General features: G+C 51.1%; 1 protein-coding gene across 2 annotated transcripts in view; it reads left to right on the plus strand.

Annotated features, from left to right (window-relative positions):
• The first annotated feature begins 1,895 nt into the window (after positions 1-1,895).
• MYOM2 (myomesin 2) overlaps positions 1,896-26,232 on the plus strand; it is a 77,537-nt gene continuing 53,200 nt past the window's right edge. For both annotated transcript variants that reach the window (XR_014829728.1, XM_021075902.2), the window contains exons 1-9: positions 1,896-1,972; positions 7,974-8,092; positions 9,392-9,568; positions 13,889-14,051; positions 14,157-14,314; positions 15,313-15,405; positions 21,254-21,342; positions 21,430-21,480; positions 22,287-22,451. Coding sequence is in view for 1 of the 2 variants with exons in the window: in XM_021075902.2 (XP_020931561.2) it covers positions 7,986-8,092; positions 9,392-9,568; positions 13,889-14,051; positions 14,157-14,314; positions 15,313-15,405; positions 21,254-21,342; positions 21,430-21,480; positions 22,287-22,451 (1,003 nt within the window). In the remaining variant the exon portion in view is untranslated. The remainder of the gene's footprint in view (positions 1,973-7,973; positions 8,093-9,391; positions 9,569-13,888; positions 14,052-14,156; positions 14,315-15,312; positions 15,406-21,253; positions 21,343-21,429; positions 21,481-22,286; positions 22,452-26,232) is intronic.

Here is a 26,232-nt window from a genome sequence, read left to right on the forward strand (position 1 = left end):
TGCAGCTCAGACAATCTTGGGCCACTTACCAGCAGTGCCATCTCCACCATGATTGATGCTGTGCTTTGTGCTCTTTCTAAAACCTAGGGTCCCACGTGGTGGACACCCTATGCCAAGTGGCTTCAGTAAAGCAGGGATCTTTGGTTCATGGTTGGGAAGCCCAGGGAGAGTGGTCTCGTATCACATTTCTGACCGTGGTGTCCTCTGGGTTTCTTCTCTTTGGCTCTTGTCTGCCCCCGGGTTCAGCCCACATGTGGAACAGTGACGGCACTTTAGGGAGGAGAGTGAACAGCTGGACAGAGAGAGGATGCAGGGATGCTCAGAGGATGGAGTGAACTTTCACTCTGCATCTTCGTAATTTTTTTTTTATTGGAGTATGGCTGATTTATAATATTGTGTTAGTTTTGGGTGCACAGCAAAGTGATTCAGTTACACACACACAAACACACACACACACACATGCACGCACACATGTTCTTTTTCATTATAGATTATCACAAGGTGTTGAATATAGTTCCCTGTGCTCTATGGTAGGTCCTATTGTATACACAGTTGTGTGCATCTGTTAATCCGGACGCCTAATACAAAACTTTGTTTTCTCTGTGAGTCTATTTCTCTTTTGTAAATAAGTTCATTTGCATCATATTTTAGATTCCACATAGAAGGACCATAATATGATATTTGTCATGCTCTGTCTGACTTACTTGATGTAGTATGATCGTCCCTAGTTGCATCCACATTGCTGCGAATGGCATTATTTCCTTCTTTTTTATGGCTGAGTAGTATTCCATTGTATATATGTACTGCATCTTCTGTATCCACTCCTATGTAGATGGACATTTGGTTTTTGTCCCTGTCTGTGTGCTGTTGTGACATTTATCTCATTCATTGCCATATGTTGCTGGTCCTTGGCTACATTCCTGAGAAAGCAGAAGTAGGAACAGGGAGTTTTGGGACTTTCAGGCAATTCCTGTGTATTAGTCTAATTTTTGCAACATCCATAAAAGCTGGTAGTTCTTATGTACCTTTTGGAGGTGGGGAAGCAGAGTCCCAGCACAACTGGGCCGACTAGGAGGTGGACCAGCTGTCCCTGCTGGGCTGCGCTGGGCCTGGCCCCTGAAATGGGGCGTTCCCACATGGCCCTCCTCTCTGCGACAGGCGCCCAGTGACAGCCCAGGGTTGATTGTGCCAGTCGTGTGTTATTTATACTCGGCCACACGCTGTGCAGAGCACTGGTCCCCAGCAACCCTGGGCAGCTTAGATGCCGCTCACGCCTGTGGAAATAACTATAAATAAGGCGTAACTTGCCGAGTAGGCACGGGTCCTCTTTTAGGCAGAAATTCTGGCTAAATCAACCCCAGGATGAAACCAAGTCAGAGCGAGAGCCATCTCTGAAATACACTTAAAAAACCAACCCCAAATTCCAAAACCCAAAAAGGCCATTGTTCCTCCACCCTCGGCTAACTGTGCTCTTGGGTTTGGTGCCAAAATGGTAAAAAGGCTGATGACAATGACATCCTTGTTTGAGATTTGTCCCGAAGAATCTGTTTATGTGCCAGGGGAACTTTAGCTCAAAAGGGTTGAAAACTGGTCTGCAAATTTAGCTTTAGTGTGAAGCTGGGTTGAGGGCAGGTGCGGGGCGGGGGTGGGAGGTTGGGGTCCTGTCCTCTTTTTCTGGTTCAGTAGCTGCATGGTCACTTTCCTGGGTAGGAAAGAGTACTTTGTGAGTCAGGAAGGATGCCTTTCACTTTTCCATCTTTCCGACTCATATTAGACTTTTCCCTCTGAAGATGTGGCTGATGATTTATGATGCAGGTATCAGCTGGGGCCGGGCAGTTCCCATGTCTATAAATAGCATCTTCTTGGCCATAAAGGGGAGGGAGGCCGGGCATTTGGAGGGAGAAGTTCTCCTGCAGCCTGGTGAGCCCTCGAGGCAGAGCCCACTCTTCCTTGCCGCTTCCCCTTCTCTCTGGTGAGTTTCCTGCTCTTCTTTCCTTTTCTAATTTGAGGCTTTGGAGGAGAGAATGCTGTGTGTGCCCAAGCTGGCTGCACTCAGATTTCTGAGTGGACTGTGTCGGGGGGAGAAATGCGGACCCGTGCTCTCCACTCTGTGATCACATCAGCAGTGGTGTTTCTTTACTGGGTTTGAATCCTTCCCTGTTGTTAGGATGCTCTCAGCCCCCTCCCACCCTCGTGTCCCTCAGCCCCAGTTTCTGCTGCAGCATCTTCAGCTGTCTGAGTGGGTTCACTTCTGCAGTTTTCTAGAGTCTCAGAAATGAGAGCCTCTGAGGAGAGGGCGGGGTTGCAATGGTGTGAAATAAAATGAGATCATTTTTCAAGAGAAACAAAAAAAAAAAAAAAAAAAAAAAAAAAAGAAAAGAAAGAAACCAGGGCCATTCACCTTCGACTTGGATAAGCAGAGGGGAGGGACAGCTCTATTTCTTGTCACTGTTTCCATGTTCTCACCTGAAAACGATGTCTTCTCCCGTGTCCCTGATGCCTTGTGATCCTGTAGAGTTTTCCGGCTCAGCTACCCCCAGCGTGTGAGCTCTCTCTGGTCCTGCTCTTGAAACTCGGCCCCCGAGGATAGTGCAGCTGGATGTCTGCACTTGGCAGTGAGGCAGAGACAGGGTCTTTGGGAGTTGGAAGTGCTTCACTTTTCTGATCTCACGGTCCTCACCCACAGAGCACGTGGAGCGCAGATCACTTTGTGGAATTATTTAATAAGCTGAGTCTGGGTCATCTGTGCAGGGAATCTACAGGAAACTCACAGTCAATCAGGGGCTTTCAGAAGTTCCCATCATGGCAGAGTGGTTAACCAATCTGACTAGGAACCATGAGGTTGCAGGTTCGATCCCTGGTCTCACTCAGTGGGTTAAGGATCTGGCATTGCCGTGAGCTGTGGTGTAGGTCACAGATGCAGCTTGGATCCTGCGTTGTTGTGGCCCTGGCGTAGGCCGGCGGCTACAGCTCCAATTAGACCCCTAACCTGGGAACCTCCATATGCCTTAGGAGCGGCCCTAGAAAAAAGACAAAAAAAAAAAAAAAAAAAAAATCAGGTGCCTTCCCCCAAGGGCCTGTTCTTGACGAAACAAGGAGAACCTGGGGGTAGAATTTGATGGGCTGAAATATTTGTATAACTGTTGTTTGGTTTGTAATTCTCTTGATCTGTGAAAAAACTGTGGCAACTGGCTGGTGGCTGGAAAGTTCTCCTGGGCAGGAAGCAGCACATTCTCTTGTTTCTCCGTCTAATTTGATCCTGCTTAAGTGCTGGGCCTGAAAGGGTCAGGTTCCCGGGAGCTGAGGAACTGCAGTCGTAGGGAGAGGCAGCGGGTGAACGGCGGTGACACCTAGTCCTGCATCTGAAAGGTTATTTGGGGGAACACTTGGGAAATTGGCTGCCAGACCTTCGATGCCAGGCCATGCTGGGTGATGATGATTTAAGATCATTCTGTTCCCAGTTCTATTTGCTGGTGGAGCGGAGTAGTTTGGAAAAACCTTGGGGAACGGTGTTCGCAGGGCCAGTGGAAACTGAGGGGGTGGTTGCGTGGGGCATGGCCCAATTGTCCTCTCTGCTCTGCAAGGACTTTACCTGTGTGCAGAGGGGCCTTCACAGCATCTGCTGCAGACCACCAATACTTGGATTAAATGGAAGTGAATGTGTTTTAGCTGAAAGGTTTTCACAAATAAAAGCCCTCTTGGGTGACATGAGGTGTGGTTCCAATGAGGCCTGGCAGGAGGGTTAGGACTGAGCCTGTCACAGACATACAGCCCCTGTACTTGGGGACAGCTTGGGTTTCACTTCACCGTCCCGATTCCCACCCATGTCAGGAGTGGCTGTGGGTGGAGAGCAGGCCGGTGCCGGGCAGATGCTGGGCTAGGCATTGGGCCCCGTCACTGGGAGCCGGTGACCAGAGGGTTATTTTCACCTTCTGAGACTCAGTTTCCTGGTGGGAAAGGCTGAGATTCAAACCAGGATAGAATGAGATGGTGCAGCTCAAGGTTGTGTAGACTCAGTTGCAGTTGTTGAAAATTCACACCCAAGCCTGTGTGTTTCGTCTACTGTGGATTCCGAGTCTTCGTCATCCACGGATGCCAGTGCTCAGAGCAGGCTATCTTTAAAGGCAGCCTCAGAGGCGGGAATGGCTGGCACTGAAGGAATGTCCCTGCCCCTCTCTGGCCCCTCCACGAAGCCAACTGAGGCCCAAGAGCTGGATGGATGGCAAGGTCAGCACTGGAATCCGGTCCCCACACCTTCTACCCAAGACTCACCCCAAGCTGTGCTGGGGATGGCTGTTCTCATTGCCTTTTGGGGTGTCGGGTGGGGGTCATTTTCCTTTAAAGGAGATTGTGGAGGGAGGTCTCTGCAGCCTGCCCCTCACTCTCTCCTCTTGCTAGTGTGGGTGAACACAGCTGGCCACATCTCTGGGACCCCCCTGGCTGCCTTGAGACCCCAGGCCATGTGCTGTGTCTGCAGGGCAACTCGCTTCCAAGGGGTTGGGACGGATGGGCAGGTTCTGGAATTTGAGGTCCATGGAGCAGGGCCCAAATGGTGGCTGGGTTGTGGTGGGGGCTGTGGGTTGTCCCGCTGGCGCCTGGGCTAGGCTTGAGGCCTGTGGAGGTCAGTGAGGGCACAGGGGCATATGCATAGAAGATGGGATCCATGGATTTGGGGATCCCCATCCAGGCCTGACTGGCTCGCGCCAGGTGCCCCAGATGCGCGGGGTGAACAGTGAGTATAAGTGCCGTGCCCTTGAAGCCTCCTGGCTCCCAGTCCTGAGCCTCAGAGTATCGAGGGCCAAGTGCCGGCTGCTGCCGAGAACCCTCGACATCCTTGGGTTGACGGCCATTGAGTCTGCAGTTGGATGAGGACCTCGGGGACCGTATGCCCCTGACTTGGGTGGGTGCCCCCAATTGCTGCAGGATGTCTGCTCCTGAGGGAGTTTGAGCCTCGCAGCCACACAACTTGGGTCCCTCAATACAGGATGCGCGGGGCTCTGGCTGAGCACAGAGCATTGATCTGTGCAGTGCAGACAGGTTCAAGGCCATGGGTCACTGGCTGTGAACAGGGGCCCAGCAAGTGTGGGCCCCTGTTGGGGGTGCCCACGGCCACACTTTACACATGTCAAGATAGCGTATCCGGAGTTCCTGTCGTGGCACAGTGGTAATGAAACCACCTAGGAACCATGAGGTTGTGGGTTTGATTCCTGGCCTCACTCAGCAGGTTGAGGATCCGGCGTTGCTGTGAGCTGTGGTGTAGGTCACAGACATGGTTCAGATCTGGCGTTGCTGTGGCTCTGGGGTAGGCCAGTGGCTACAGCTCCAATTAGTCACCTAGCCTGGGAACCTCCATATATTGCGGGTGCAGCCCTAAAAAAGGACAAAAGACAAAAGACAAAAAAAAAAAAAAATGGACAGCTTATCCTCTTCTGGTGCCTGGGCTGTTTTTGGACTCATCCCTCTGCCAAGAAGTACATCCACTTTGAGGGGGAACTGGGCACAGATGGAAGTAAATGTTGTCATGGGAAGGGACTGCTGTGTAGCAGCAGCTGCAGGGTTGTTCTGGGTTTTTCCAAAGCAGCAGAATTTTCCTCCACGTGTGCAGGGGTGATGGGAGACAATGTTGCAGGGACAAAATTGGTTCCAAGCTGTGACACGTCAGTTCAGTGTACTTTGCCCAGCAATGGGATGTGTGCCATTGTGGACGGGAAGCTTTTTTTTTTTTTTTTTTTTGTCTTTTTGGCATTTCTAGGGCCGCTCCTGTGGCATATGGAGGTTCCCAGGCTAGAGGTCTAATCGGAGCTGTGGCCACCAGCCTACACCAGAGCCACAGCAACGCAGGATCCGAGCCGCGTCTGCAACCTACACCACAGCTCACGGCAACGCCGGATTGTTAACCCACTGAGCAAGGGCAGGGATCGAACCCGCAACCTCATGGTTCCTAGTCGGATTCGTTAACCACTGCGCCACGACGGGAACTCCCGGGAAGCTTTTTTTGAAGACTCACCTTGAGTGACTCCTTGGAAGACCCCACTGAGATGAGGCTGAGGATACTGCAAATATTAAAGTGATGAGTGTGTCTTCAGATACCCTCTCCTATCTACAGAATTCAAGTTAACAACAGCAACAAACAATAATAGTTCACTAGGTTCAGTTACCGATTCCATTGTTTGTTCCTCCCTACCAAGCCCGGTGCCAACATTGTACAGATTTGGTGGAATATCAGAGTTAGCGAAATGAGAAGTTAGCCCAAGGTCCTGTCCGAGTGCTAGAGTCAGAAGTCCATCTCAGGTCTATCAGAGGTCAGAACCTGTGCCCTTGACCTCAGCATTATGGTACCTCTTTCAAAACAGGCGGGAAAGAGGGGGTGTATTTTTATTGTGTTCCATTAGGGGCAACATCCTATTATATATTTATAATCAAGCCCATGCCAGCTTGCCACCAGACACCTGCTGGACCCTCAATGGATATGAGGCAGTTGGCTGTTTTTTAAGGGAATTTTGAGATGAGTTAGTGTGGAAAGTGTAAAAGGCCAGGAAGTGGACATCTGATGGCCTCTGGATGGGCATACCCCTTCTGTATGTTTTGGGAAAATCATTTCTCTTCTCCACCTGCCAAGTCCCCTGCCCCACCCATTCTCTCCTGTAGAAGAGGGGTTTGGGTAATCTCTGAGGATCTTTCCAAGCTCTATAGTCCTGGGACTCTCAGAAATCAGTCTAAAGGGACTGATCATGACGCATAGACTTGGAGCACATTATGTTTGGTAGGTGTTCTAACACCTACTCAGATCTTTGCAGATCACCACAGGGCCACGCTCATGTCTCCTGGGGGCTGTGGTGGGGCCTCCTAAGGCTCTCTTCTTTAAATTGGGGCAAATTATTTCAGTTTTGGCACAGACAGCAAAAAAGGAGCTCGGGTTTGGAGGAGTTCCTGTGCCCCTTTGTCCGGGAGGTTTATGGTCACGGACACTTGGGGACACTGTCTGTGCGCCTTTGTAGAGAGCAAGGGGCCCGGTAAGGCTCCTTTGTAGAGAGCAAGTCGGTGTGAACGTGTGTACTGTGACCATCTAAATGGCCATCTAACGCCTGCGCCGCCTCAGATCCCCATGTCCCCACTGCAGGATGGGTCTCAACCACTTCTTGTTTGGGGGGAATTTAACCAAAATGTGCTCACTTCCCCACAGCCCCAAGTCTCTCCTGCTGGGCTCAGTCCCCACCCCCACCCCTCCCAGCCAAGCAAGTGGGCAAGTCGCCTATGAGGCGTGATTCTCCAAGTGGGGCTGGAAGGCCTCCTGGGCATACATCCTTTTCCAGGTCCCCCTTCCAGGCAGAAAGCTGGCACATCTTCTCCCTACAAGGCTGCTATTTTCCAGAGCCACTTGTCCCGTCTCCTCCTTCAAACCCTGGGCTCCTGTACTTCCCTGCCTCCTGCTGTACTCCTGGGATGCCCTCTGCCACCCCTGTGCCCACCTGTCACCTCCCGTCTCTCAGGACTCTTCTCAAACGCCACCTGCTGCAGGGCTGCTGGCTGCTATGGGCTCCCCTCTCACCCCCAGTGTGTTTTGTGTCTCTGTGCCCTTATCTCCTCTTCGCTTGGATTCTAAGTGTTTGTTTACTTCTCTGAGCTCTGTTTTCATTATTTTTATCCTTATCACTCACACTGCTCTTGGAGTTGCCTCAAACAAACTATTCCACGGATAGCGGTTGAGTTTAGAGTTAAGTGAAACGTGTAACCCAGTGTTGTAATTGTTACGGAAGCAAACAAGAAATCAGGTCCCAGGGAACTTACTAGGTGTCCAAGATGACTTCTTCTGATAGAATCTTTCTTTAACCCCCTCCCCCCCAGAAGGGTTTTATTAATTGGAGTTGATTTGCCCTTGGGAACCATGCAGCATGTTGGTGTGGAAATTGCAGGGACCTGAGTAATTTTGAAGTGTCAGGGTCTCAGCTCCATTTGTCACACTTTACTGGTAGGTGTACACAAAGATGTCGCTTGTCGCCGTGCCCTTCTACCAAAAGAGACACAGACACTTTGACCAGTCCTACCGGAATATTCAAACAAGGTATCTTCTGGATGAATATGCTGCGAAAAAGTAAGTTGAAATTCACTGATTACCTGGCTGATCCTTGATTATGAGCTTTGTAGGACTTTCAGGGCAGGAAGCTTTATCCAGTCCCCAGAAGCCTGGAGATGAACTGGTTTGGGAGGGGCTGAGGAGGGCAATACTTCCAGATGCCCATGTGCAGCGCCAGAGGGGGAAAGTGGCTGACCTGGCTGCACCACAAACTGGGTGTGAAGCATTGTATTACATTGCATTGTGCCAGATCCTGGCAGATCCTGGCAGGTCTTGACAGATCCTAGAAGATCCTGATAGATCTGGAAGTTTCTGGCAGGCCCTGAGAGATCCTGGCAGACTGGCTCTGAGCCTCTGGATTAGATCATGAGGCAGGGACCTTCAGTGAATGCTCCTTGAATTCACTCCTCTTCACACACCTCCCAGAACTAGATCAAAAGGTCACCAAAAACAAGGACAAGAGAAGGAATCCAATGGGAATGAAGGTTGAGGCGACAGGAGTTAATGGGGCCAAGTAAAGATCAGATGGAAGCCGATCTCAGAGATAGTTTTGCTGCATTAACTGTGAATGCAGCAAACAGAGATGTACTCAGCGCCCAACAGGCTGGGGTCCAGCCCCAGATTCATCTGTTTCTGAGGCCCAGCGTCCACGGGGGCCTGGCTGCCGTGTCTCTGCAGCTTTGGTTTGGGATGGTGACAGCAGGCATGGCATTGCACATGTCCCCAGCACCCATATTTAGAAGCGCCTGTGGTCCTTGTGCCCGGTTGCTCTCCCTGGAACAAACAGAGCCAAATACTTGTGGCCCCTCCCAGCTGCTGCACGGGCTTCAAATCCCTTAAGTTATACATAGTTGTGGCCTCAGGCCATAAAGGGGGGCAGAAAGCACTGCTGGCCCCAAGGGGCTGAGTTGGGAGGGAGGGGCACACGGGAGGGGCATGGCGAGGCCGTGTACAGGGATATGTGTGTGTGTTCACATGTACAGGTAAGCACGTGCACACATGCTTGCCTGCACACCTGTGCATGAGTGTGTGTGTGTGTGTGTGTGTGTGTGTGTGTGTGTGTGTAGGCCGTGTGCAGGGATGTGGGTATGCGTATGTTCACATGTGCAGGTAGGCACATGCACACATGCTTGCCTGCACGCGTGTGCATGAGCGTGTGTGTATGTGTGTGTGTGTGTGCCTGTGCACGCGCAGGTGTGAGTGCCTGTTCATTTCAAGGATGGTTTGGAGTGCATGAAGGAATATTGTAGTTTGTTAGGTATGTTATGTATGTTTGCTAAACTTCTCTAACATGTGATTTTTTCAATGCTCATCGAGGCGAGCTTCCACCCAGTCATCTTCCCAGAAGTCTGTCACTCAGGAGTCATCGTCCCAGAGAGAGTCATCATCCGAGAGGGCGTCCAGCCAGACCTTGCTGGGAGGGACCACCTGTAGGCTCTGCGCGAAGAGGGTGAGCACAGCACTAGAAGAGGAAGAGCAGGAGAGGAAGCGCAGGTAAGCCTCTGTGCCCTCTGCCTGTGCCAGGCCAGACCCCGCTGCAGGGACCTGGGCTCTGGGTCGGGGTGTTGCGGGGCAGAGCGAAAGGGCTGGGGGACCTAGTCGGATGGCAGCACTTGGGGCAGTATAAGCCATGAGCGGCTATTTTCAGCCTGTTCTTAGTCCCCTCCAGAATCTTCTCACTTAATCCTGATGAGGAAATGACTTGGATGGATTTTTCTGCCTCCTTGTGCAGACTGTAATCTGGAGGCCTCTCGGCCACTGTCCGGGGCCACACGCTTCTCACCCTGTGCAGCTGGGTTTGGCCTCAGGCCTGTCCTCTCCCCCCAGACTCAATACCTCTTCCTAGAGAACAGGATTGTTACATTCAGAAGCATGGAAAGACCTAATGGTTTGAAGTTTTCCACTGAGAACTTCTTGGGCTGTTATAGGACAGCTGGGAGGGTGAGACTTTAGACTCAAGAAGGGGGCCGGGATTCCTTCCGGCCAGATGGCCGTGTGGAGAGTGGACGGCGTTCTGTAGCCCCTCATGCTCCTCATTCCCATGGACTCCGCTCCTGGGGAACATGTCACAGGAATGAGGTGAAGTCATAAGAATGTTGGTCTTAAAACTGTTCCCAGATCCCAGAGAACAGGTGGTCAACTTACGTTGATCTTCTAAGACCAGAGTAGTTAAACCTCTCATGATGCTTCGTTTTGCACCTGGTCTCTTTCTTTCCTCGCCTGCTCCTACTATTTATTTCTAGAAAATTTTCACTCTATCACTCAGCCTGAACTGGAAGGAAAAATGAGTTTGGGGTAAACATGCTTTAGTCTGAACATTGCTCTATGACTTAGGAATCTGTCTAATAAAAATATTATATAGCTGAAAAGATTAGCCTTTATTTTAAAAATTTTGAATTATCCTGTAAACACCTTATGGGAATTTTGCCCTGTAAATTAATTTTATTGTCAAGTGAAGTCTTCTTTTGTAAAAGAATCACTTCAAAATGTGTACATTGAGAAAATGGATTTTTATGTATTGAATTATCTAAGAAAGGATTCTATGATACATAAGGGTTGGGCACAGGGAGTAAGAAAACTAGAGCTTTATAACTTTAATCAGTTACACCTTGATGTGACCTTATCACATAACATTCTACTCCTCAGTCTCCTGGGATGAAAGGAATGGGGAAAGTAAGCTTGTATTAATTTGGACAGTCAGAGAGTGGGTTACTGTGATTCATGACTTGCAGCAGAAAATGCCTTTTGTGACCATCCCAGCTCTTGGAAACCTTCCTAAGACACAGGAAGCTGTGCTCTTGCAAGAGCAGATCTGACTGTACTTTGATCATTGGTGGCAGACATCAGACCCTCCAGGCAAGCACAGTGGATGCAGGTCAGGGTTGTGCTGATGCTCCCCAGAGTCCCGCTCCCAGGCTTTGGGACTCTGCATTTTAGGACCCTCATCATGATCTATTCTCACAGCCCATGTGCATATCTTCCATGTGAAAGATCTTACTGAAATTAGGTCTTTCCTCCTTTAAATCTTAAGTAGTTGGAAATTTTGATGGATGGGGCCAGAGTTAATGGAGACTTTTTTTTTTTTTTTTGTCTTTTTAGGGCCACACCCACTTCAAATGGAAGTTCCCAGGCCAGGGTTTATTTGTTTTTGTTTGTTTGTTTTGCTTTGCTTTTTAGGGCTATACCTGCAGCATATGGGAGTTCCCAGGCTAGGGGTTGAATCGGAGCTGCAGCTGGAGGCCTATGTCACAGTTGCAGCAACAGGGGATCTGAGCCTCATCTGCAATCTACACCACAGCTCCATGGCAACGCTGGATCCTTAATCCACTGAGTGAGGGCAGGGATCGAACCTGTGGCCTCGTGGATACCAGTTGGGTTCATTACTACTGAGCCACAATGGGAACACCAATTAATGGAGATTTTGTTGCAATTCCTGCTCTGTTCATGTAGGGGAGCTAGGTATAGGGCGATTTGAGGAATTCATGAATTCCAGTCCCTATTATGCTAATTCACTACTCTGGCTGGCCTTCAGCATTATTGGAAGCACTTATTATTCCTTGCCTCCTGTGGCAGATATTAGTTTAACTTACAGGACAAATCAGTCCTTTGTGAAAGATGAAGTTGTGGTTCTGTCCATTTGAATTAAGTTCTGTCTTCATGTAAAATAAATACCAAGGAGGCATTGGTGCCCTGAGGGGTCCAGCAATCCCTCAGGGAGCTCCAGTGGGTTAGAAATGTCCCTTCGATGTCTCTGTTTCTGTCCTGTGAGAAATGGGCCTCTGAGCACTGTGCAGCTGTCTGAGGGGCTTGTCATTCCGGCAGATGCAAAGTGAGTGACATCATTCTGCACAAGGCAGCCAGAGTCACGTTCACCTTGTTAGAGAGTAGTAGGAATACTTTCTCCGTGTTCCAAATCACAGTGTTTGGGGTGGGGTAGAGGGAGCAATTCCATTTGTAATATTTATTATGAACATTATGGGATGGTGGTGCAACTGACAAGTCCAGTGCACATGGACGTGTTCAACGAGGGACATCTGACCCTTTAAGCTCTCATGATTGTTTGCGGCAGGAACAAAGATTTGTTTTTGCTGTCACTGTCATTGTGAGGCTCTCTGCAGAAGAGAAGCCTTGTGTCTTGCAGGTCCTCTTAGCAAGGTGCTTGCTGTTCCTCCACACGGACCCACAGAGCCGCTTCTGTGTGCCTGGCACCCAGAGTGCACGGAGTGGGGGGTCAGTAGGTGGGGTGGTGACGCTGTCATCGCCCGTGCACGGGTGCCTAAGGAACACCGAAGCCTGTTCTCCTCTGGGGGGGGGGGGAATCACCGTGAACAGAGGGTGGGAAAGGCCTGAGGTGTGAAGAGATGGCCTGAGATGGTGGCAGAAGCCTGTGTGTCCTAGTGGCACAGACAGGTATGAACAAGGGCTGGTTGGTCAGGAGTGAAAAGAAGCTTCATCAGCACTTGCCTGTTTAGTTTTTAGTTCTTCAATCCATGGTTCTGCCTGAAGAAGCTGCAGAATTTTCTGCAACTCTGTATCTGATCTCCAAGTCCCCAGACATGAGCCCCCGGGCCTCAGCTTACGCTCCATCTGGGGGAGAGAGGTGTGATGGTCAGTGCTGGGGTGGGCGTGCGGGAAAGGGCCCGCACAGCTCCCTCACCCTGAGCTGGGGCTTTTCCGCTCTCCTGACACCATGGACCCCGTGAAGCAGATCGTCTCTCAGGGCTGACACCCACCATTGTGGACGAGAGCACTGGCCCCGCCCCTGCCAACTGCCGCAGGAGATGCTGGTTCTTCGCTTTCCCTCCCCAGGCAGTGCCTCTCGGGAATGCGGTCAGGAGGAGGTGTGGCAGGGGACAAGGACAGGGCAGCTGGCTCAGGCTTGGGGAGTGGCTGCATGGCTGGGCCGGCAGTGTCAGGTGTGATCAGTGGGGCTCTCGTCCTTAGGCCAGAAGGATTGTGCCCTCCTTTCTCTGACCCTGCAGATCCAGAGCTGTGTTGGTGATTGAATCCTTTTAATTTTTCTAAAATATGCACATTTCTGATCTGAATCTGTTAGTTCAGGAGGTGTTACTTCTGTCCTAAAGAAATGGCAGTCCTCTCCCACCCCACCCCAGGAAAACAAGTGTCCTTTGTGTGCTGCCAGGCAGAGGTGAGCTTGAACTCCGGCCCAGCCTTTCCTTAAATCCTCGTATGTCAGACCCGACTGGAAACAGCTCCTCACCCGCAGGACCCAGGCCTCAGGCCTCTCAGAGCCCTGAGGCAGCCCAGGTCCTGGCTTTACAAATGGGAGACTGAGTCCTGGCAAGTGTAGTGATTTGCCCATGGCTTCTTGGTCTTTATTGAGCACCTGCTGTCTGTGAGTTGCCAGGTGGACAACAGGGAAAGCAAGTCCTGTTTGCAGGGTGTCTCAGACCCACTATCGGCCTGGCCCACTACCTGCCTTTTGTCATGTCCCACCCCATGCGGGGTCACTTCCAATACCAGATATGTCCAGCAGGGAGTACGGGCGTAGGGACTGCTGGTGGCGAGATGAAGTGGAGCCCACTGGCCTCTGTGAGAGGACCCTGGGGCGGGCAGCTCCCAGATTTGTCTCCTTTATAAATCCTGCACCTGCCCTTCCTTACAACTCCTTACCTGGGACTTGCACTAAGGTGCCCTCTTGAAAGAAACAAAAATGAGCAGCAGTAGCATCTCGCCCACTTTTTTCCCACGTCCACCTGGGACATCCTGGGGAGCATGTCTGGTGCCAGACCTTCGGTGGCCACCTGCCCCCTGCAGGTGTGGCGAGCATGATGCGCCTCTTGGTTCCTGCAGGTACCATTCGCTGCTGGCTGCCTATGGGGAGGCCAAGCGGGAGCGCTACCTCAGCGAGCTGGCCCAGCTGGAAGAGGACGTTCACCTGGCCCGCACCCACGCCCGGGACAAGCTGGATAGATTCGCGCTGCAGCACGTGGACACACATGCCCTGCGGCACGCGGTAGGGGTGGGTGGAACTGGGGTGCGGCTGTGTCAGTGCCAGGCTAGGGGTCTGATGGCAGGCGCTGTGCCTTCCGAGCCCTGACTGCCTCACTTTCCGCCGCAGGTGGGCGACAGGCTGGCCTGGGAGAGGCACTCATTTGAGGATCGGATAAGCAGGGCGCCTGAGATCCTGGTGCGGCTGAGGTCACACACCGTCTGGGAACGGATGTCGGTCAAGCTGTGCTTCACCGTACAGGGCTTCCCCACCCCTGTGGTGCAGTGGTGAGTGGGGGCCCTTCACACTCCCTTGGAAGGGTCTGTGGTGGGCGATGGGCTCACCTGACGGCTGTAGGAGACCCACTAGCAGGGCATGCGTGTGCATGGCACCCACTCCCCAGACCAATATACTTGGTGCCCACAGGAAATGGGTGTGAACCGCATAGAGGGGGCGCTAGAAACCCTAGGTGGGTGTTTTCATTGTAATGATGTTGACCCAACTGATGTTCCAGAGGACTTTTATTTAAAAACAGGCTCCCTGAAATGACCTGAGTTTATACTTGCGGCTCTGCTTTTACCCAGGTAGGAGGAGAGCCTGAGCTCCTGGGCTCAGGAACCACAGGTGAGGGTTCCTCAAGCCTCATGAGGTCCAAGAATTGAATCTCTAAGCCCCACCAACACTTTCTGTGTGGCTGCAACTAACCTGCATATTTCCTTGTGTCCCCACCTGCTGGAGTGAGACTGGAGACCAAGAGCCTCTTCTTGGTCACAAAACCACAGACATATGACTTGGGTGCTGGCCGGAGCTCCCAGTGCAGAGCAGAGAAACAGTGCCTGGATGCTCAGGCTGCTCACATGGTGGGTGAGGAGGCTGAGAGCCGCCCACCCTTGGTCTGGGGGAGCCACAGGCCTGCTGTCCTGAGGTTCGCCAAGGCCAGCTTCCTCGGGGGTTGGGGAGGTGTCTTTCTGACATGTGGCCCCCAGGGCCTGTTCTGGGGCCTAACCAACACTGGTTACATTTTTCCTGGGGATGTGATATCCTGCCTCCCAACAAGTTCAAGGGGATCTATGGCCCATACTCTGTCACAGGTGGAAGATGGCCCAGACAGTGCGAGTCCTGCAAGAGCTGCTCTCTGCTTAGATAGCTGAGGGTGGCTCTGAACCTCTGTGATCTGAGAGGTGAAGGGCAGGGCAGAGACGACGTGCTCGGGGGTGGTAAGGAAGATGGGGCCCATGCAAACCTGAGCCTGCCTTTGTGCTCAGACGAGTGTTACCTTCTTCAGGTATAAAGACGGCAGCTTGATCTGCCAGGCGGGGGAGCCGGGCAAGTACAGGATTGAGAGCAAGTATGGCGTGCACACCCTGGAGATCAACAGGTAAGGGATGGGTCTGGTGCACCCCCAGCATCCGCCCTTCACACACAGCGGAGGAAGCAGGTCCTCACACCACACCCGCATCCCACCCCCACATGCCTGGGTTCATGCAGTTAATAGGAGAAGCGTCCCTTTGTTACCTTGGTGTCAGGCCAGAGGGAATTCAGTGAATTCAGTGGTTCTGGGAACAAAGGGAACAAATGGCTTAAGAAAGGAGGGCAGTGTCCAAGTGTGAGTGTTCACTGCACCGGTGCCCAGACTCCAGGTGTCACACTGGGCACTTCCTTGTGGTGTTCCTTGGGACTCCTGCATCATCTGGGATGGGGAGCTTGAGGAATGGGGGGTCTAGGCAGCCACTACCTTTGAATCCCCAAATTTTCAGACATTTCCACAGGCAGCAAGCCAGACTATCTAGAAAGAGGCCATTTGCCTTCATTTTGAAGTGCGTTTTTATGGGGGGGGGGAAATGATGTTTTTCTAATCTGGGGGCCCCATGACTGCTTGTCAAACTACCCTCATAGCAACTGGTTTGTTTTCCGGCTCTATTTGAGTCATTGTGTTCATAGGAAACATGAATTCCCTTTCTCACGTATGAGAAAGTCCTGTTCACAGGAGTGTTGGCCACTTTCACATTTGTGCTGGGAACAGGGACGGCTTTGCACCATTCTGTCAGGGGACAGAATCAGTGAGGCCCTGGGATATCCAGGTATCCTTAGAGGGACCTGGGGTTGAGTCCACCTGCACATCTTCAAGGAATTGGGAAAAGCAAACTCTCAAGGCTAACTTTTCTCTCAGTCTTCTTACCCACATTGGGACATTCTTAGCAGATGAAATGTGAATATTCTTCAGGAAAAGAGCCGTGGGGAAGCCCACAGGTTACAGCTGACCTCAGCTGTTCATTCCAAACTGCTGACTTTCCATCATCTGATCTGCGGCCACTTGAGTGGTGAGGAATGTGCTGGCCCCTGCTCTGCCTGGGTTCAGGGGCTCCTCCTTCTGTTACAAGAGTGACATTTATTTCTATGAATATTCTTTGGCCGCTGTTGCCAAATTCTTGAACTGCCGAAAAGGAAGCTTGGTTCCCTTTGGGGCTGTTCGAATATAAGCTGAAATTGACACTATTTTATATGCTCATAAGATTGTCTCTTGGGAACCAGAGCGTGAGTGCTGTTTCTTCAAAGAATTTTATGCTGCTGTCGTGTTTTTATAAAGGTGTTTAGAACCTCTTATCTCATGTTTTATTCCAATGTCCCTGCTCTCTAGGCCCCACGCCTTGCAGGGTGACTCCAGGGCTAAACCTCTTTTTGCACTTTATTTTTAGACTTTGATATTCAAATTCTACTTTGAGTTAAATTTTAAATCCCATGTCAACACCGCTGAGAGTTTGAGGACACGTGGCCTGACTACCCAGGAGAGATACCTGGGCCACTTAACGCATCTCCCCTCTTTAAGGACACAGGGTATGTCTCCCTTCTTTAAAATAGATGGAGCAGCATTAGTTTCTCCTCCGAGTGGTTTTGGGGTCACTTCCATCCAGGATTTGGGATATAAAGTGCCTCATAGAAGTTTGTAACAATTGAGAGCAAAGGAAACGAGACCTATCCAGGGATCCTGTCCAAATAGAAAATAAACCCTAAAAAAAATAAAACAAACAAACAAACAAAAAAACCAAAAACCAAAAACCAAAAAACAAAAAACAAAAAGAAAATAAACCCTTTTGCCCCTTAATCACTTGCTTGCAGTTTCTGAGAGCATGAAGTAAAGGCTCAAATTAGGCCCTGTGGGCTAGTGAAGTGCTTCTCCTTTTGTGGCTTTGGGAGGGAGAGAAAGGTTGGAGCTCCCTGGGCTGTGGTCAGGCCTGTGGGTCTCAAGTGACCTGTGGACAAATTCTTAAGTTGGGCACTCTCTCCTCCGAGTCTGCCAAGTCTTGCCTACCCAGCCCCAGCTGTCCCTTCTGCCCAGAGCCCCCAGGTGCCAGGCTTCCTGCAGCTCAACCCCTGCACCAGCGGCCGACTGATGTCTGTGATCCCTGCCCCCCAAAGCACACAGGTCCCCCCCAAAGCATGCACGTGTGTTTATTTATATCTATGTATTTGATATGATGTAAAATATTCACAAAAGAGAAGTGAAAAGGAAGTGGATACAGGCAGCCAGAAGTTCTAACTGTCCCTGCACACTCCCTCGGCCCACTGGGGTCTGGTGCAGTAAATCGGGGGTCTGAATATTTTCAGGGGCATGGGCTTCTTTGCAAATCGGATGACTCCTGTGGATCATCTCCTCTGGAGAAGAGCACGTGGGCAGGTATGTGTGTGTTTGTGTACTGAGGTCCTGCCAGCGAGGTGCCCTCTCCCTGCCCCTGCCCTTCCTCCAAGTACCAGGTGCTAACAGGTTGCTCAAGCAGCAACCAGCCGGCAGTGCTAATGTGCTAGGTAGCTCTTCCCTCGGGGTCCTAATTCCGTGAGTCAACTGATGAACAGCTCAGACCCCATAGGAGAAGCTGTTCTCCAGGTGGGCCTGGCGCCTGGGGCTCTGCTTGCCCCCTCTGTTCCCTGCAAGCCTCTTTCACTAAAGCTCAATGGAAGGCAATTCATTGTAGTCCTAAAAACGCATAGAAATATGTGCTGCTCTGTTGGGATGTAAGCAGAGAGGAGGGGCTTCATAAAGGAGGGAAAGGAAACCTCCTTTGAACTTGGTCCAGGAGTCCAGCTAATACAGTTGATTTTTTATTTATTCATGTTATTTTTTTGGCAGCCCTGTGGCATGGAGCTCCTGGGCCAGGGATCAGATCCGAGCCACAGTCATGGTCTAAGCCGCAGCTGCGGCAAGGCTGGATCCTTTGCCCAATTATGCCAGAGTGGGGATTGAACCTGCATCCCAGCTCTCCCAAGATGCTGCTGGTCCTGTTGTGCCAGCGGGAACTCCTAATACAGCAGGAACTCCCAATACAGTTTAATTAATAATATACACAGGTAATATGGTACTAGAAACTTGCAAAGTGTTTTCAAGTGCATTGTTTTAGTTAATCGTAAGTGTCCCCCAAGTAAAGTATAGGTGTTCAATAAATGCCTTGGAGAAGTTTAAAATACGTAGTATTTATTTCTTATAAAGTCAATAGATGAGGCTTATCAGGCTGGTCTAATGAGGGCACAGACCTGAAATAAGACCCAGTGGCAATGGCTGCAGGCTTATAATAGTCTCAGCAACCGTTTTTCCTCCAGAGTTTATTCTGATTGCACAATATTGAAGAAAATCCTGATTCACAGAGATAAGTAGTTGCGAGAGGGAACATTAAGTTTAACCTTGAATTCTCAGAATAGAATTCAGTTAAGCAGAGACGGTGTGAGTAGTCCAGCCTGAGGGACTACTACACAAAGTGCAGCACAACTCTGAGTCCAGGCTCCAGCCTGTGACCACTCCGTGATGCCTCCAGGGTGTGTTTCTACTACACTTTTAAAAACTGCTAAAAATCCATATTGAAGGAGAAGTGGGTAGCTCATTTGGGAGATTTGGTTTGAAAACCGTGGGACACAGTTTGGAGACCACTGATGCTACACAATATCCAGGAGGGCTTTTGAGGGAGGCCTTCGAGTTAAGGAAAGGTTTCTGGTGATGCTGGCCACATTCTAAGTAATGTCTGTACACAGTCTTCTCCAGGACTTGCATGGTTCAAGCACTGATGGCTGCTCACTCAGGAGCTGGTAGGGATGCTGATCAGTTGGGCTGGGGACAGTCTTTGTCCTGGTCCAGCAGGGGCGGGTCACTACCTACACTGGGCTGGCCCCATTTCTCCATGCAGGGTGGGGTGTTTGCTTCTACCTTGTGGCTCTGACTTCTGAGTCCCTGTCACGTGTGGATCCATCCCAGCCTCCATGGCTGGGAACTTGGACAAGGCAGTTTGTATGGGAGCCTTTGCTTCTCCTGCTTTGCTGGGGTCTCTGGATTCCCCAGCCTACACCCATGGGGGCCCCAGCCCAGCCCCTTTTCTCTAGTCTGCTGTTACTGCTAGTGGGGGCTGGGTCTCTGTAGGGAAAGGTGTAGGGCTAATCTCAGAATGCTTCCTGTTTGGAGAATGCATTTGGGAAAATACAGTGGTTTCATTGTTTAGAAGAAATCACCCAAGTGAGAGATTAAAAAATAATTCAAGCATGAGTTCCCTCTGTAGTGCAGTGGGTCAAGGACTAGGGTAGTCCCTGCAGTGGCTTGGGTTGCTGCTGAGGCATGGGTTCAGTCCCCAGCCTAGTATAGTGAGTTAAGGACCTGGTGCTGCTGCAGCTATGGTGTAGGTCCTTGAACCGGGACCTTCCATGGCTGCAGGTGTGGCCAAAAAAAAAAAAAAAAAAAAAAAAAATTATGCAGTGCCTAAGGTTATGGAAGAGAAGTAATTCTTCCTTCCACCCTAGACCCTAGACCCAGCTGTGTCCCAGAGGCAGCTCCCAGGGCCTGTGCTCAGTGGGGCATCTGTGGGATACTTATCTGGGTGGATTAGCACAGACTGAATGCAGAGCAATGGAGAGCGCATCTAGGTTAAGGGGTTTTTATGTGTTTCACAGTCACTGTCACTCTGCCCTGGGGATATGGCTGCCCCTGCAGTAATGCTGATGAGTTTAGGCTAGAACTGCTGCTTCATGTTGACGGGCTTTGTGGTTGGTGATCCTGAGCTGATGCAGTCAGTCTGGACATCAATGGGGGCAGACTCTGTCTGTGTGACCCCCACACCCCCCTGCCCCGAGCTGTGGCAGTTGGAGGAAGCCAAGCAGAACTGCATTGCAGGACGCGCCGGAACTGCATTGGGAGCTTGTGGCACGGGTAGCCTAGGTGTCTGAATGTTCTCTCTCTTTTACTGGAAATGCTGTGTATTTTTTGGTCAAAGAAGCAATTTTCAGCTCCAAGTAGAATAGAAAAGACAATAAAATTATTCAGGGCCTCTGAGTAACAGGTTTGTCTCTGGGGACACTGCCTGCTTAAAGCATTTAGAAGTGAGGTTGGGGTAAACTCTGCCTGTTTTTTGTTATTATGCCCGTGATGCTCACCCTTGGAGAGGCAGCAGCAGGCACAGCAGGTGCAGAAAGCTGCAGTCTTCTTCTTAAAGAAGTTTCTCCCCATGTTAATAGGGTGGCAGCACTACCCTGATGAGCCCTGAGACGTTTGTACAAAGCTGCCAGTGTGTGGTTACCAGCAGAGCTGGCGCTCCACCCCTCTCACATCCTCTTGTCTCAGTGACACTCTGGGGTAAGCTGGGGGGCAGACAGTTCATTGCAGAGAAAATTAGCTTCAACTTCTGTGAGATGGATGTGGGGAGGGGGAGGAGCCCCACCTTGAGAAACGGGGTCTGGGTTCCTGGGTCATTGTCCTTTCTGGGTGAGAACATGCCTCCCCAAGACTCTCCAGGTAGAGTCTCAGCTGGGTCCGTCTAACAGGTGCTTCCTGTCTGAGGGTCTGTGCAGGGAACCCCCAGTGGGGGAGGGTTGGGGTTCATTCTCCTGTAGATGGATTGGAACCACCTAAGGACAAGATAAAACCATGGCTTCTGCGAGGTAGAGAAACAGAACCAGAGGGAATACAGGCTTCTCCTTGAGGTGAAATGAAGGATTTTCAGAAGCGCCAGTACATTCTTTGCCCCTCAAAGCCAAAGCCAAGCCCTTGTCCAGGATCAGAGCTCACCCGTGTCTATAATTAAGACCTCGTTCCGAGGACAGAGCTGGCATTGTTCTTAAACAAATCACTCCTGAACAAGGGATCCAGGTCACACGAGCTGCTTTCGAGGAAGGCCGTGCTCCCATCCAGGTCACCGGCATTCAGAGACCAGGACAGTTGGGCTAGTTCAGACATGGTCTTGCTCTTTCCTTCCAAGGGCGGACTTTGACGACACTGCAACCTACTCGGCGGTGGCAACCAATGTGCACGGACAGGTGTCCACCAACGCGGCGGTGGTGGTGAGAAGTGAGTTTGCTCTCATGGGAGGAGGGGTGTCTCCCCACCCTCTTTCTTCACCGTGACCGTGACCGTGACCACTCACCTGTCTCACAGGGTTCCATGGCGACGAGGAGCCCTTCCATTCCGTGGGACTCCCGATCAGATGTAAGTCGATTATTTGTCTTTTCGTGCAGAAGAATGTGTACTGACATAGCGCATAACTAAAAAGATACTTTCTAAGCATCAAATCTTTTTTTAAAAACCATATTTCAAAAGACCCTTTCTCCTGGCCATGGTCTGTGTGCCGATAGTCTATTGCCATGGATTTGGGAGCTCAGAGTGATGGGACTTGGTGGGAGTCAGGGGTCTTGGGGCTGATGCCGGATTTAAACCCTTTACTCTCTGCACATGGTCCCTATGCAGGTGGCCTCCCTGCACACCCTGCTCCTCCATCCTCCTTGGGCACAAAGGACCAGATAGGACTCCACGGCTGGCTTTCTGGTTCTTCAGAAGTGGCTGAGTCAGCTTGGGCCCTGTAACAAACACCATATTCAGGGCTTGAACATCAGTCAGTTACTGACCTCAGCTCTGGCGGCTGGAGGCCCAAGGTCCAAGGTGCCCACAAGTGATGAGCCTGAGTCCCAGCTTGCAGATGCCACCGTCTCGTGTGTCCTCACCAAGGAGCAGAGAGGGCTCTGGTCCCTTCCTCTTTCTCCAAGGACACTAATCCTAACTTGGGGCCCCACCCTCAGGACCTCATCCAACCTAGTCACCCACAGGCCCCCCTCCTAACATCATCACACCAGGGTCAGGGCTTCAGCACAAGAGCCGGGGGATCAGACATCCCACCCACAGCACAGCTCATTTGAGGACCTGAGCGCAGGAGGCGGTGAGGAAACAGGCTTTGCAGGGCTGGCTGGCTACGTCCACCAGCCCCTCCTGCTGAGACCGCATTCCTTTGCTCTGTGCAGTGCCCTTGTCGTCCGTGATTCCGTACACGCACTTCGACGTCCAGTTTCTGGAGAAATTCGGGGTCACCTTCCGAAGGGAAGGCGAGACCTTGACTCTCAAATGCACGCTGCTGGTGACGCCAGACCTTAAGCGGGTGCAGCCACGGGCTGAGTGGTACCGGGACGGTGAGTGCCATGGCCATGGCCACAGACACAGGTGATGCCTGCCTTGCTCTGGCTTGGATCTGGGGCACACGGGGGTAAAAGTGTGTTTTGAAACTCCGTGTGACTGGTGTTGTTTCCATGTCCGTGAGAGCTTCGGGTTGCAAAGTGTGTGAGATTGGGGACCTGCTTGACCTTGGGACTGTGGTTAACAGGAAGACCAGGGTAGGGGGCACTGAGGCATCAGGGGTGGTTATGGCCCCATAGACAGCATCTCTCTGTGGTGGGGAAGCCTGAGTGGGGTGTCTGTTTCTTTATGTTTTCCGTTGGCCGAAACAACAGCTCAAATTTATTAGTTATTACGTCCTGACCCTGTTCTGGGCCTGGTAACCTACATGGTTTTTGTAAGGACTGTGAGAGGGATGTGAGTTAACCTCATAGGTGAGCAGCTGGACAAGAACTTCCTCAGCCCCCACCCCCAACCCCAGGAAGTGGCAGGGTTGGGACTCGAACCCTGCCCAGCCACGTGCATGCAGACTCCAGAAGGAAGCTTCTAAAGGGAGCTCGTTTCTGTGGATTCAGTCACAGAGTGTTCTGCCCATATTTAGTCAGGATCTAACACCATGCAAAATATTACAAAGAATCATATACTACAGGATATTTATAATCTAGTTGTGGAAAATACACAAAATGGCAAAGCAGTGTCTTTTTGAAGTATAAGAACTGTCCCAGAACAGGGTGTGACAGTTTGTCAAAGCCATGGTACTGGCCCCGCATACTGTCCAGGTTAGCCAAGAAAGCATGTTTGCCGTGATGATGGAGAGCCTTATGGAAAGAAAAAATAGGTTGTTGAAAGATGAGAAGGCTCTGAACTGGTGAAGAGGGAGGGCCCCTGTGCCCAAGCGCAGGGCAGGGGACAGCAGAACGTGCCCAAGGCCAGAGGAGCTGCCGTGACCTTGCCCTTGGCCGCCCGGTGTGCACTGCTGGCTTGGAGGCCTGAGACCCGTGACGGGATCATGTCTGATTTTCATGGTCCAGAAGGCAGAGGAGGGGACGTGGACGGAGGGGGAGTCTGTGATGGCAAAGGAGATTTCGTTTACCTTCGTAGTGGAGATTTCATTTACTTTCGTGGTTCTAGGTTAAGATCTCATAGATGTTCTAAGGTTCTAGTTTGCCCTTTCTGGAGATAGATTTGAGGAGAGTTCCGGAATAGATTTGAGGAGAGTTCTGCTGGTTCCCAGAGAGTGTTTGCATTGATTTGAGGTTTTCCTGTGACTAGAAAGTACCTGAAATTCTGGGGAGACCTGGTTTCAGTCTTGACTGATCAGAACGGAAAGGTAGGTTCAAAGTGGCGCCTGACAGCCGGCCTCCACAGGGAGCTGGACAGTGGTCAGGAGGCTGTTGGTCATGACCAGACCTCCACAGGTTTACTTCTGTGGAACCAGTAGAGACCATCCTCTGCAGCTTCCTTCTGGAATTAAGATGCAAGGAGATGCTTTATACTCTTTAAAGTTAATGAGCTGTGAGCCGCCTGTGGCTTGTAAGCCCAAGGCCCCAGTCTATGAAATGACACCCCTCTGCTGGTCCGGGAAATGCACTGACACAGTTTAAAGATGGGCTAGGGGAGTTCCGTTGTGGCGCAGTGGTTAACGAATCCGACTAGGAACCATGAGGTCGCGGGTTCGGTCCCTGCCCTTGCTCAGTGGGTTAACGATCCGGCGTTGCCGTGAGCTGTGGTGTAGGTCGCAGACGCGGCTCGGATCCTGAGTTGCTGTGGCTCAGGCGTAGGCCGGTGGCTACAGCTCCGATTCAACCCCTAGCCTGGGAACCTCCATATGCCGCGGGAGCGGCCCAAGAAATAGCAACAACAACAACAACAACAAAATAAATAAATAAATAAATAAATAAATAAATAAATAAAGATGGGCTAGGGTTCTAGAGGGATCACTGACCGGGAAACCCCTGCTCCTGGCAATAAACCTGAGACCACTCCAGGTGTGATTTGCTCTTGAGGGCAATGTACTAAGTCACGATGAGGTTATGGGGCCAGTGAGGGGGTGGGCTCCATGCCAGCCAAGTGTGCTGCAGCCCCTGTGTGCGGGGGGGCAGCTGAGGGGCCTGGTTTGTTATTTACATTCCTGTGTGTGAACGTGCCACCTGTCTGGTCTGAGCAATTTTCAGACACCTTTCAGCTTCTCCTGCACATGAGCCAGGGTAGTCCCTGCTCTGAATAATCCCCATGTCTTCATTCGGGATGTGATAACAAAACACCACAGACAGAGGCTTAAACAAGAGTCTAGTTCTTGTGGTTCTGCAGGCTCAACACCAGGGTCAAGGTGCCCACAGATCCATTCCCAGTGAGAGGTGCTTCCTGGCCTGCAGGCGGCTGCCTTCTCCCTGTGTCCTCACATGGCAGGGGTTGGTCCCTTTCTCTTCTTAGAAGGACAACAGTGCCATCACAGTGGCCCCACCTGCATGGCATCACCAACCCTAGTCACCCCCAAAGGCCCCCACTCCTAACGTCATCCCGAGTAGGGTTAGGATTCAACCTATGAATTTGGGGAGGGTCACAGCTCAGTCCATCGCATCTGGTGTTATTTTGGAAATTCTTGTCATTTCTAAATTCACCCCCAAAGCTGTGCTCACCTGAATGCTGTTCTGGCACGTCACCTGCTGGAGATCCACAGCCACTGCTCTCCTCTTTAGAGGGAACCATCTAAATAGTGGGCTTCAGGGCTTGGCCAGATCACAGGGGCTGCTAGCCAGGCAGCTTGGGCTCCCCTGAGAACGGGTATCAGGTTCAGATGTGTAGTGGCTTCATCTGATGGTCACAGCAAAGCAGCTATGGGGTCCCTGGGGCGGGCAGGGCATGGCAGCGTCCACTGTGGACAGTGGCAGAGGCTAGGGTCCAGCCGTGAGATCCGCATCTCTAGGGAGGTTTTCTAGGTTCCCTAGGAAGTTGCAGACCCTCAGACACAGGGTAAAGGAAGGAAGTGCTTACCTGGACTAGGACTAAATAGTCATGTGTGAATTTTTTGAGCTGGGGCACTAGGCATGGGGTCAGGAGGCAGTCTGAGTGCCGAGCTGCTGTCTTGATGCTGCTTCAGCACCCTCGAGAGATCTTCCCTGAGCCTTGGCTGGAGGAGAGGAGGCAAGGATGCCCAGGTTTGAATCCTGAGAGCACACAGGGATCACTGGGGAGGCTTGAAATAAGCCCAGTGCTTGGGGTCAGCCTGAGAGTCTGGCTCCATTGTGGTTCTGCATTTTTAGGATTTTCCAGATGATCCTCATTAGGAAACAGTTCTGAGTGCCTCTGAGATGCAAAGGGGAGGGAGAAGTGGTAGTAAAAACCTCCATGACTTGAACATTTCCAGAGGACGAGCAGCAGGATCTGCCTGGAAGGGGACAGGTGGAAGGTACCCTTGAGAGGGTGATCTGGGCTTGGATGGTGGACAGCTTTGGACACTAGGATGTCAGTTCCAGCATCCTTTATTCAGGCATCAAAGTGCAGGTATTGCTGACGTGGAAATATCCCATCTCCATGTGCCTGCTGGTTGCATGGGGTGTATCTTCAATATTACACAGATTAATTAAATGCATGAACATTCATTTACCTGGAAGATAATCCAGTCTTGAAGACTACAGCATACTAAGGCGAAGTGTGTTAACATTTAAAAAATTGGGATCAAATGGAGAGAATGAGTTCGATAACTAGGAGAGAATGAGTTCGATAACTAGGCCCCAGATCTAATATTTTAAAGTATACATCCATCTATGCTGAGAGGCTATGTCAGTCCTTGCCGCG

Source organism: Sus scrofa, chromosome 15 (assembly GCF_054392235.1).
Source record: "Sus scrofa isolate SSC_HxYL_T2T_F1_AM1 chromosome 15, Sscrofa_HxYL_maternal_Yorkshire_Landrace_v2.0, whole genome shotgun sequence".
Lineage (NCBI taxonomy): Eukaryota > Metazoa > Chordata > Mammalia > Artiodactyla > Suidae > Sus > Sus scrofa.